Raw genomic sequence first — 12,606 nt, 5'->3', positions numbered from 1 at the left:
GCAGTGGAATGGCTCTGATGTAAACAAGAGAAAGGAATGGAATGGCTCTGGGATGAATAGGAGACACTGTTACTGCCAGGATGCCTGCATATTAGAGCCAGGATCACCTGTATTACTGTCTTTGTAAAAACAGGTGTAAGTAACTTACCTGAAGTAATCACAGGATGCAGCCAGCAGGATGCGATGGGCTTCAATGTGTCTCCCCTCCACCACCAGGACGACATCGAAGAGGATCCCACTGTCCCGGAGAGCCAGCAGGCCCCGGAGCAGGGCCTGAGAGTGCTGTGTGCTGCGGTAGGTGTTGTTGATGCAGTGTGAGTGGGAGGGCTGTGTGGGCAACTTGCACAGCTGGGTGAATTCCTGCTCCTCGGCCATTCTGACAGCCACACCAACCCTCACCACTGTGGCCTGTCTGCTGAAGACAGAGGGGACAGGGAGTGAGCAGGTAAGTGGAACCCTTGCCATGCATGAACTGGCCAGCTCTGTACCTGAGGCACCTGCTGTTCATTCTGCTCCTGTGCCTCCCTCACTTGGGTGTTCCCTATGATTCCAAGCTCTCTGGTTCCCTGTCTCCTCCCACCTCTGGTTCAACTTTTCTTTTTTCCTGAAGACCTGTGTTCCTTCATCCCCAAGGTTCTTCATCTCATTTTGTCTCCTTCAGTAATATAGTAATATAGAAGGTGTTTGGGAAACCTGGGTAAAAGTTTTCCCAAATCTGGTGAGCCCACCCCACCAAGGACTTGTGACATGGCCACCCTGAGCCTTAGGTTCCTCAACTATAAAAGGAGAGATAAAAGTATCCCCCCCCCCGGTCTGGGTGTTAGCTCAATGGTAGAGCACTTGCCAGGCATGCATGTGTGAGACCTTGATCCCCAGAACTACCCCCCAAAAAAGGCAAGGCCTGAGAAGTGGTCTGGAAACCCAAATGCAGTGTCCCAGAATTGGAAGGTGAGGACCAAGATACCATTTCCAGGACCTGCTTTCTTTTACCAAGAGTCTAAAAGTCAAGCACAGTAACCTGGACTAGACATGGCGCATTAGAGATCATCTGCAACACATTTTAAATTTGAGGTTACTTTCTATTAATTGAACTAGTATACTCAAAACCTATACACTGATTTGAATGGGAGCCTCAGAATCCCAACCAGAAATACAAACCTATTGCAACACACTTTTGCCATACAGACTGTAAAAAACTAGAAATGACTGTAGACAGCCAGCTGCTCCAGACCAAGGAATAAGTGTTCTGCATGGTGAGCAAAAGCTGCATGGTTTCTAGGCTATACAGTGGCCAATCTGTCACAAGGCCATGAACATTTGCTCTTTGTACCTCAAGTTACCCTACTTTCCCCTCCCCAAATACGTATCTTCTTAAATTCCCTGCTATATCCTCCCCCCCCCCCAGTGCTAGGGATTAAATCCAGGACTTCACACATGCTAAGCCAGGTTTCTACCAATGTAGCTACATCCCCAGTCCCCCTACATTATCTTTAAAATCAAAAATGAAAAAAGAGATTCTAATATAAAACTGTCCAAAAAGAGGTATCCTTACTCACTACTGAGGTCTAGGAGCACATACCTCCCTGCTGCCCAAGTCTCCCTCCTCCTGAACTTGTGTGCTCTAATGCCTCCCATCAGACACACTCAACTCTCCAGTCTGTGTCCTGAATTTAGGACTTCTGCCCACCCCTCCTCCCCAACTCACTCCTTCCTCCCACTGTGGATTGGCTCATCTTTCTCACCAAGGCCCCAGAGATGGCCAAAGCTAAGGCATATCCTCACTGATTACCTCGGGTTTAGGAGTATCCCTGCCTGGAAACTGCCCTATGGTTTCCTGATCTCTTCCTTTCATCTCACCCACCCTGCTCTAGCCCACACTTTTCCCCAGAACCTGCATTCCCAATCACATCTCCAGTTCAGTGCCTAATCCAGCCAGAAGTCCTCTCAACCCATCTATTTTTGTCACTGGTACTGCTTCTGTTTCCATATGGAAACCGCATGGTCTCAATAAGCTCTCTTTTAAGTCTTGTGCCCTATCAGACCCTCAGGTTGATTTTTTTTTTTTTCCTTTCTCCTGTCTCAGAGAGTTACCCTTTTATTCCTCCAAAGCCCTTACTCAGGATCATATCAAGGGAATGATGCCCCAACTGATTTTCCTACCTCTTGCCTCATCTTCCCTAGGCTCATCTGCCCAGGCCACAAGAAGATACTAAAATGCCCTGAGTTTACCATATGACTTCTTAAATGATAATTCTTTACTGCTTCCCACCTGAGGCTCCCTGTGACCTGGTTCAAAATCCTCCTTCAGGTCTTCCTTCCTTTTCCTGGCCTTACACCGAAAGAAAAAACTGTCATCCTCTCAACACTTTCAGTCTCTCTCCTAGACCCCTCATAATCCTATATTGGTTGTGGTCTAGCTCAATCATTTGTACCTTTATTTCCTTATCATAAATATGATAAACATGTCCAACCACTGGAACCTGTCATATCTATTCACCATTAGGAGATGTAGTGTTCTGGAGGGATCTATCTCACAAGCATCTCAAAGTGCCTGTGGACATACTTGCTAACCACAGACTCTGGGCACTTGGCTCCTATTTCCAAACCTTAACTTCCTCATCACCACTGTGACCACCATACATTCAAGAGGCCTCCTTCTCAAGGGGTGACCATGATGACTGACTGTCTTAACAAACATCAACCTCTCAGACAGGGTTGCCATAGCTTTGAGCGCAGCAGTTCATCTTCCCTTTTAGTATACATGTAGCTATTCCCTAAACATCCACCTTAAGAACAAGCATAATAAAACAGGAAGATTTCCATGTGCAGGCAAAGTGTGTTTATCAAGCACAATTAAAGGAACTCAGTTAGGTGCTGAGTGGAGACTGAAAACCAATTCCCTGCTATGAAGGAGCACAGCCTGAAATGCAACATTGAAGACCATGTATTTGCAGAAGCACTAGCCATTACCAAAACATCACCTTCAGGAGAACAGGTGTTGGGGCACAGGAATTCAACAGAACCACAGTCAATAGTTAAAATGAGCAAATTAGAACTTAAGATACAGTTACCAAAATTGTAAAATCTCAAGCTCATACAGAAAGAAAACAGCAAATTGCAGAATCACTATAGTACAACTTGGTTTACAAAAAGTTTGAAGACATACAAAATGCTTATAGATAGATAGTATGGCATAAAACACTATAAACACTTTTATAAGAACAAGAGCCAGGCATGGTGGCACACACCTGTAATCTCAGTGGCACAGGAGGCTAAGGCAGGAGGATTGCGAGTTCAAAGCCAGCCTCAGCAACTTAGCAAGACTCTAAGCAACCTAGTGAAAACTTGTCCCTAAATTAAAAAGGGCTGGGGATGTGGCTCAGTGGCTTAGTGGTTGAGTGCCCCTGAGTTTAATCCCCAGTACCAAAAACAAAACAAAACAAACCAAGAAACGTCAAATTCAGGATAAGCATTTTTTCTAGGAAGAAAAAAGAGAATGTTTTGCTTCTTAAAAAAAAAAAAAATCAAGAAAAAAAAAACATGTAAGACAAAACATTAGAATTTGACAGTAGTATTATTCCTGCTATGTACTTATCCTATTTGAGATGTTTAATAGTGAAATTCTCAAATATTCTTTCGAATATGTAATACATTAAAGTTTCAAATTCAAAAGGCCTTTCAATGTATGCACCAACCAGATCTCCTCTCAGAGGAAACTTTTATTTCACTTTCCTGCATACCCTTCCAGAAGGAATCTGTGGGGTTTTTTTCCACAGCACGGGGGATGAAACCCAGGGCCTCATGTACACTAGGCAAGTGCTCTACCACTGAGCTACATTCTCAATCCCTGCCCAGCTGACCCCCAATCCTGGTGAAACACATGGGCTTTCTCCCATTGTTTGCTATTGCAAACAGTTGTGCATTGAGTCATTTAGATGTGCCATACGTGCAGCAGATATCTGAGGAATATTTCCTAGATACAGAACTGCTGGGTCATTTTATTTTTAGAGTACACTTGTCATTTTAATGAACATTGCCACATTGTCCTCCCATAGAGGTTGTACCAATTTATTCTCCCCACCAGCAAAGAATGAAAACCTGATTCAGGCCACTGTCTAGCTTACCAAGAGTGTTTCTTTTACACTTTTGCTGATTTAAATTAAAAAGAACAGCAATTCTGACTATAATCACATTTTTGTAATCGGTAGTACTTTTTAAAGTAAAGAATTAGGTGGAGCTGGGCGTGGTGGTACATGCCTGTAACCTCAGTGGCTCAGAAGGCTGAGGTAGGAGGACCACAAGTTCAAAGCCAACCTCAGTAACAAAATAAAAAACAAAAAGGGCTGGGGATGTGGCTCAGAGGTTAAGCACTCCTGGGTTCAATCTCTGGTACAAAAAAAAATTAGATGAAAATGTGACTCATTCTTTGTTAATCATTTCCGATGCTTTTCTATAATAAATAAATGTTCCTGGAGATGGGTGTTGGTGGTGCACGCTTACACCAGCTACTTGGGAGGCTGAGGTGGGAGGATGGCAAATTAGAAGCCAGCCTGAGCAACTTGGCCAGATCCTGTCTCAAAACCCAATGTATGTGTGTGTCTGTCTGTCCTGGGGATGGAGCTTTGTGGCAGAGCTCTTGCCTTGCATGTCTGCAGCCCTGGGTTCAAACCCCAGTACCACAGTGGTGTTGGTGAGAGGACTCCTGGAAACTCAGACACTGGCATTCATCTCACCCTTTCCATTTGACAGAGGGTTACCCTACGCTGAAGCCCTCCACTAGCCCTCCCCTTACCCCACTCCCATAACATCCCCAATTCTAGTCATCCCAAGCAAGGTTCCTCCATTTCATGCTATTCAAAGTTTTAGGGGGAAGCAGAGAGGAAACTAGAAAGTCCCAAACAGGTACAAACTGAAGGACATAAAACTAATTTTCATGAATTTATGGATGAGACAGCCAAAAGCATTTTAGAGGAATATTCAACCCAATTCCAAACACTATTTACTGAGAAGACATCCTCAGTCTTCTGTACGGCCCCAAAACAAGCAGTGTCTGCCCTCACCGAACCCCAATCCTTAGCAGTATGAAGCAAATCTGCAACAAAAGCAAAGCGGACAGCTTGCAGAGAACAGAGAAGGGAGTGGGTTCTAATTTCCAGAAGGGAAGCTTTCAAACGGTACCCATTTGTGCTCCAGAATGAGTTTTTCCCAGCTCAAGGCCCAGCCTCAACAAGAAGGCCCAGAGCTAGGGGCCCCCTGGGGAGGAGCCCAGGGCTTAAGGTGGTGGCGTCCCCGCTGCGCAGGCCCAGATCCGCAGGCCCAGATCCGTTCTGTTTCCCCTGCCCACTACCTAAAATAGTGGGACCTGAGAATTTTGCACAGAGAGCGCGATCCTTGGCTTCTCAGGAAATCCCTTAACCTGATGAGGATGAGCACCCGCGGCTGCAGCCTCTGCCACCCTCCCACCCCGCCCAGACCTTGACGCGCGGCAGAGCAAACTAAGGCCTGGCAAACCTAGATCACACCAGGTGGCATCGGCCAGACCCGGACCTGCCCGCCTGTTGCAAGTCCAGCTCCGTGCAGCGCCGAGCGTCGCGGCTGAGAAAGGCCACACTTGGACTTGCCTGGGCGACAGGGCTGGCCAACAGATTAGGAAGTCAGACGGCCTGCAGCTGCGCGGAGGCCCAGATCCTCTGCCAGCGAAGAGCCAGCTCTCAATCTCTCCGCGCCCGGGGGTCCCGCCCGCCGCGCCCCCGCCACGTCAGGCCGCGGGCTCGCCTCAGGCCGCCGCCCCCGCGCCTCCGGCCGCGCCCGCCCTCACGTTCCCGCGCAGATCGCTCGACCCTGCCCTGCGCAGGTACCTCACAGCCTGCGCTCCCCGCAGCCTGCCCGCCGGGCCCGCACGGCCCACGCCTCGCAGCTGACCTGGTGCCGCCGCAAGCTGAGGCCGCACTCGCAGGGGGCGGGGCGGGATCTTTGGTCGTCACGTGGGTCCTCCGCGCAAGCGTAGTGCGGTGAGGACAGAGGCCTGGGGGCATCGGCTGAGGCGGGGGAGTCACTCTGCGGCTCGCTGCCGGAAGCGGGTGCCCAAAAGGGCTACACTGCAGCCGAAGGGCCTCTGTTTTTCTTTGAAAAGGGCCGCAACTGCGGAGGTGGCCTCCGCCGCTGACACTGCTTTTGGCACCTGGTGGAGCGGAACGAGTGAATGAAGGAACAAACACCTATTGGCGAGGGTCACGCGGTGTAAAACCATTTCCTTCTCTTTTCCCTCCCTCCCTCGCTCTGTCATTCACTATCCCTCCTTCACTCCCTCTGTCCCTCATATTCATTCATCCATCATTCCCTCCTTTATCTCTTCCTCCCTCACTGATTCACTCATTCCCTCCTTCATTCTCTCATCTTCCTCATTTATTTCTCCTTTCCTTCACTCATTCCATTCTTTACTGTCATTCCCTTCCTTACCTTATTTCTTCCCTCTTTCTCTTTCATTCCCTTCCTCATTCTCGCCTTCCCTCATTCATACACACACATCTCTGTATCTCTCTCTCTCACACTCTCACTCTCTCTCTCTCACACACACACACACACACACACACACACACACACACGATGGTGTCTCGCTATGCTGCCCAGCTGCCTAGACTGGTCTAGTATTCCTGGGCAAAAGCGATGGTTCTACATCAGCCTCCAGAGTAGCTGGGACTATAGGGGTGTGCCTTTGATCGCCACCACACTTCTTTTAAAGTAGATAAGGCCTTTGAAGGTCGCACGCCCCCTGCCGGGTGTGGGGAAAATACACAAAGCCAGTTTGAACAGGTGTTGATTTTGGTTTTTGTACATTCTGGAGTAAATGGCTGCTCTCAATCCTGAAGCCTGTCCCCAACCATCCTGAGGAACCTGTTGACATTGATTTTTCTTTCTTTATTTTTTAAGGTAATATAATTTTTGTGTTGGATGAGTAGATTTCAGCTACTTTTGCAACAAAAATGAACACAAAGGTATCTATCTGGGCTTAATGGTGCACACCTGTAATCCCAGTGACTTGGGAAGCTGAAATAGGAGGGTTGCAAGTTTGAGACCAGCCAAGACAACCCAGAAAAACAGTTTCAGAGGTTCAGTTCATGTTTGTTGACTGACTTCACTGTTCTGGGCCCAAGCTAAAGCAGAAGGGAATGGTGGAGGAGTGCTGTTTTGCTTATGGCTGGGAAGCAGAGAGGGGCATTTTTCTTTGCCTCCCTTTCAAGAGGATCCCAGTCTCCAAGGTTGTTTGGCAGTGTCCAAAGTTAGAGCTGCAGACCTTTGTCGTGGATGTGGTCAGGTTGGATGTCCTGCATTGTGTTTCTGAGAAGGAATGTGATGCAGAGGGGGAACGTCACAGGGAAAGATGTGGGTAGTGATGGCCCATGATTAAAAAGAAAGGTGAGGGCTGAGGTTGTTACTCAGTGGTACAGCACTTGCCTAGGGTGTGTGAGGCCCTGGTTTCAATTCTCAGCACCACATATAAATAAATAAAATAAAGATCTATTAACAACTAAAAAATAAACAAAAGAAAACATATTTAAAACAAAAAAGAAATGTAAAGGAGGAAGAAAATAAAGAAACACTGTGCTAGCTGAGCCCAAAGAACTTCCCAAGGGGTCAGACAAGGGTCCAGAGAGCAGAGGTGCCCAAGGTGAGCCACATTTCTTTCAGGAAGGCTTTCTTTCTTTCTTTCTTTCTTTTTTGTTGTTGTTGATGGACCTTTAATTAATTAATTAATTTATTATATGCAGAGGTGAGAATTGAACCCAGTGACTCACACATGCTAGGCAAGCGCTCTACCACTGAGCCACAACCCCAGCCCTCAGAAAGCTTTTTGAAGGAGATGGCCCCCAGCCATGTCACAGGAGGGTTTGGGGGAAGCAGGAAAAGCATTCTAGGAAGGAGACAGTGTTAGCAAAGGCAGGGAGGTAAGATCCAGCAATGTTAATGTGTGGGAGGTTGGTAGGATTTTCTGAGCCTGAACAGAAGGTTGGAGACCAGATTCTGCCTTATAGAGGCTGGTCATGACCCAAAGGGCAGACTTCATCCAGGGCAGGCAGATGCCAAGGTGGGTGGCAGACACTGGAGAGCAAAAGGCCAGAGCTGAACAGAGAGGCAGTGGTGAGGCCGATTTCAGGAAGTCAGGGAGTGAGAATAGAGAGCAGAGCTGGCTGGACACCTGGTGCTATGGTTTAGGTATAATTCGAGTGTACCTCAATGTCTATTATGTAAAGGCTTGGATTCCTGGGAATGGTACTGGGTGGTGCTATGCATCTTTAAGATATGGAACCTAGTATGAGATCCTTAGGTCAGTGGGGACATGCCTTTAAAAACCCTTGTCTCAATCTCTCCCTGCTTCCTGGCTCAAGATATGACCCCTTGCTCTGACTTGTACTCCTCCATTGCCTTCTGGCATCCTTACCAGAAACCCAAATCAATGGATTCACACATCTTGGACTTGAACCCAAATAAGCCATTTCTCTTTATTAATTTGGTTGCCTCAAGTATTTAGTTGTAGTAACACAAAACTGAATAATCCACCTGGGAAGGAGGCAGTTTCCACAGTATAGGTAAGATGAAGAAGTGAGCCCAAGAGATGGCCAGGAACATTGGATCCATCCTGGCCCCAAGAAAGCCAAAGTGGGTTCTGCTAAGGACCTTCTTGGATGGGGGGGCATCAGACTGAAGGGGAAATCATTGGCATATCACAACTGGAGGTGGTGCATTCAGCCAGAACAAGTATTGGGAAAAGACTGGCTGTAAGAAGCTGTGGTACATGCATATAATCCCAGATATTCTGGAGGCAGGAGAATCACAAGTTTGAGGCCAGCCTGGACAATTTATCAAGAACCTGTCTCAAAAAAAGAGGAAGGGAGGCAGGAATATAGTTCAGTGGTAGAAAGCTTGCCTAGTATACATGAGGCCCTAGGTTCAATCCCCAGCACAAAAAAGGAGGGAAGGAAAAAAAGAACTACTGAGGCATAGCAGTGATCTGGGCATGGGGGCACCCCAAGAGCAGGAACACACAGAGGGAACAGAGGAAGAGTGATTTCAAAGACCCTGTGGAAGCTGGGGGTATAATTCAGTGGTAGAGCACTTGCCTAATTAAGCAGAAGTCCCAACCACAGGGGTGGAAAAAGAAAGACCAAGGGGACCAGCTGTTAAAAATAGACCCAGAAGAGATAGGAGAAGCCCTGGAGCTGCAATAGGGAGGCTGATGTGTGGTCAGAATGTTGGTGTATTCCCAAAATTTGTATTTTGGAACTTAATCCCCAATATGACAGTTTTAAGAAGTGGGACCTTGTTGGATACAGTGGCACATGCCTGTAATCCCAGCAACTTGGGAGATACCTCAAACTTGTGATACTTGTAATAAGTATCACAAGTTTGAGGTCAGCCCCAGCAACTTAGGGAGGTCATAAGCAACTTGGCAAGGCCCTGTCTCAAAAAGGGCTGGAGATAAAACTCAGTGGTAAAGCATCCCTTGGCTCAAATCCCCCCCCAAAAAAGTGGAGGTCTTTATGAAGTGATAAGATCATGAATATAGAACCCTCACAAGGAGATTAGTGACATATTAAATGAGGGAGTTCAGTCACCCCTTTCACCATACAAGGACACTCAAATGGTGATATCTTTGAGGCAGAATGAGCCCTCACCAACCCTGAACCTGCTGGCACCTCATCTTGGACTTTCCAGCCTTCAGAACTGTGAGAGATAAATTTCAATCATTCAATAAATTACCTAGTTTGTTATGTTTTATTATAGAAGCACAAATAGACTGAGACAGAAATTGGAACCAATAAGTGAGATGTTGTTCTAAAAACACCTAAAATTGTAGAAGCAATTTTGGATATAGGTAAGGGCCAGAGGCTAAAAGAGTTTGGAAGTTAATGTTAGAAAAGGCCTATATTGCAGTAAACTGAGCATTAAAGGGCAATAATTCCTTATAAGATCAAGGTTCATATATATTTTTTTTACTTTTATTTTGAGATGGGGGTTTCATTTTGTTGCCCGGGCTGGCCTAAAACTCTCAGAATCAAGCAATTATCCTGCCTCAGCCTCCCAAGTAGCTGGGAGGCTCCACCAGCTACTGGGTATGGGTGCTCCACCTTACCCAGGGAGGGATGATTCTTGTGATAGTCCTGAAGGGAAAAAAATGTAGGGAAAACCTGAGTTTTCTTAGAGAAAATAGTCTTACCTAAATAGTCTTTACTAGAACATTGGTGGAAAGACCAAGTAAAGCCATTCGGATGATACCTCAGATGAAACTGAGGAATGTATTATCAGAAACTGAAATACTCAGTGGTAAAGCACAAATGTAATTCAAATTCTTTATTATAAAGTGGCAAAGAATTTGAATTACATTTGTGCTTTATGGAAGGAGCAATGAAATAGCATATTTGGTAGAAGAAATTTTTCAGCAAGTGTTGAAGGTGTGGCATGGTTTCCCTTGACCACTTATACTAAAATGTGAGAAGACAGAAATGATTAAGGACAGAATTTATAATAAAAAAAAATCAAGACTGGAGTTGTGGTAGAGTGCTTGCCTAGCATGTGGGAGGCACTGGGTTCGATCCCCACACCACATAAAAATAACATAAAGGTCCATCAACAACTAAAAAAAAAAAAAAAAAATTAAAAAAATAAGAAAAAAAAAAAGACTTGGAAAACTGGGCTTGGGTGTAACTCAGTAGTGTGTCTCTCAGGCCCTTGCATCCATACTATATTAAGCCAAGAATTTTAAAAAGCTATTTAGATTCATAGAGAAACTAAGGCAAAAGTGTTCCAACCATCTGTGCACTCATGGTGGGTAGAGTTGACAGAACCAAAGTCATGCCCAGATCAGTGAAGGGCATGGCCTTCCCCACAGGAAAGGGCCCATTACTGGATTTGATCCACAGTACCACAAAATAATTTTTTTAAAAAGATTTATGAGCAAGGGCTGTAGTTCAGTGGTAGAGCGCTGGCCTTACACATGTAAGGCACTGGGTTTGATCCACAGCACTGCATAAAAATAAATAAATAAGTAAATTTTTTTAATAAAGATTTCAGAAATTCTTAGTCTGGCCATGTTGTAAAGAATGAAATAAGCATGTCTGGAAAAGAACTCCAAGGTGTGGCCAAACAATCTTATGATAAGGAGATCAGTATGGAACCATAGAAACCAGGTGCGATTCATCAGGACAGTGGAAAAATGACCCCAGAGGCATTTTGGAAATTATCAATGCTGCCTTTAACAGCACAGGCCCAGAATGTAAAGGCCTCAGGAATAGAAAGATGTCAGAAGAGGAACCTCACCCACCTATTGGCTCCCCAATTTCTGCCATAGCCCTCCTTGCCTGCCCCAGGTGTGGTGCAGGTTCAGTGACCACCACTTTGAAGAGCACCATATTATTCATGTGGTGCCATCTTCACCATAACCTAGAGTGCATAAATTGTGAGGTGCAGCTACCTCCATATAGATTTCAAAGGATGCCTAGAAAAGCCTATGCTACCAGACAGAGAACTGCCGCAAGGGCCACTGTAAAAAGTCCCTATTATGGGGCTGGGAATGTGGCTCAGGCGGTAGCGCGCTCGTCTGGCATGCGTGCGGCCCGGGTTCGATCCTCAGCACCACATACCAACAAAGATGTTGTGTCCGCCGAGAACTAAGAAATAAATATTAAAAATTCTCTCTCTCTCTCTCCTCTCTCTCTCAAAAAAAAAAAAAACAAAAAAAAAACAAAAAAACAAAAAACAAAGACTTTCAGGATTTTCCCTTCTTAAAAAAAAAAAGTCCCTATTATGTCCTTATCCAACGTTGCCATGGTGTAGGGGGTCACTATAGAAAGTCCTTACCTACGGCAGTGCCTGGACAGCCATGGGGCAGGACTGCTTCTGAAACTGCAGATCAGTGGAGCTTACCAGTATGCAATTCCAAATTATGACTCCAGCAAGTGGGAGCTGCTGCCTGGGCTGTACCCAGTAAAGCCTTGAGGACAAGACCACAGATCTTGGGGACTCAAACCCTGCCCCAGTGTATCTAGAAAGTGGGATATGGAATCAAAGATGATTATTCTTTTTTTAATACCTTTATTCTATTTATTTTTATGTGGTGCTAAGGATTGAACCCAGGGCCTCACAAGTGCCAGGCAAGCACTCTACCACTGAGCCACAGCCTCAGTCCAAGAAAATTAATGTTATGGGCTGGGATTGTGGCTCAGTGGTAGAGTGCTTGCCTGGCACACATGAGGCACTGGGATTGATCCTCAGCACCTAATAAAAATAAAGGTATTGTGTTCGCCTACAACTAATATATACATATATACAACTAATATATATATGTATATATAAGTTGTAGGCGAACACAATACCTTTATTTATATATATATAAAATTTATATATATATAAAATTTAATTTTATTAGGCTGGAGACATAGAACAGTAGTAGAGTAACTACTTAGCATATATGAGGCCTTGGGTTCAGTCCTTAGCATCAAGAAAAAGGAAGGTGGGGAGATGGTTTCATGTTTTTTACTTTGTTGTGTTTTAGATTTTCTTGGGACCTATTTCTTTTTTCTAATTTCTCCCTTTTGCCTATCCTATCCT

General features: G+C 45.5%; 1 protein-coding gene across 5 annotated transcripts in view; it reads right to left on the bottom strand.

The window, feature by feature from the left end:
• Nucleotides 1-5,970, bottom strand: part of Klhl22 (kelch like family member 22) — a 39,251-nt gene extending 33,281 nt beyond the window's left edge. Inside the window, exons 1-2 of one of the 5 annotated variants that reach the window (XM_026401745.2) lie at nt 5,923-5,970; nt 149-415 (exon numbers count right to left, since the gene is read on the bottom strand). In XM_026401745.2, the coding sequence (XP_026257530.1) occupies nt 149-375 (227 nt within the window). In that variant the 5' untranslated portion in view covers nt 376-415; nt 5,923-5,970. Of the gene's footprint in view, nt 1-148; nt 416-5,621; nt 5,798-5,858 lie in introns of those variants that run through there. The other 4 variants (XM_026401743.2, XM_026401748.2, XM_026401744.2 and 1 more) reach the window with 4 other exon arrangements.
• Between the last annotated feature and the right edge of the window lie 6,636 nt (nt 5,971-12,606).

This window comes from Urocitellus parryii, chromosome 3 (genome assembly GCF_045843805.1).
Source record: "Urocitellus parryii isolate mUroPar1 chromosome 3, mUroPar1.hap1, whole genome shotgun sequence".
In the NCBI taxonomy this organism is placed as follows: Eukaryota; Metazoa; Chordata; class Mammalia; order Rodentia; family Sciuridae; genus Urocitellus; species Urocitellus parryii.
Note: the sequence above shows the minus strand (reverse complement) of the source record. Positions and strands in the feature narration are given on the sequence as shown.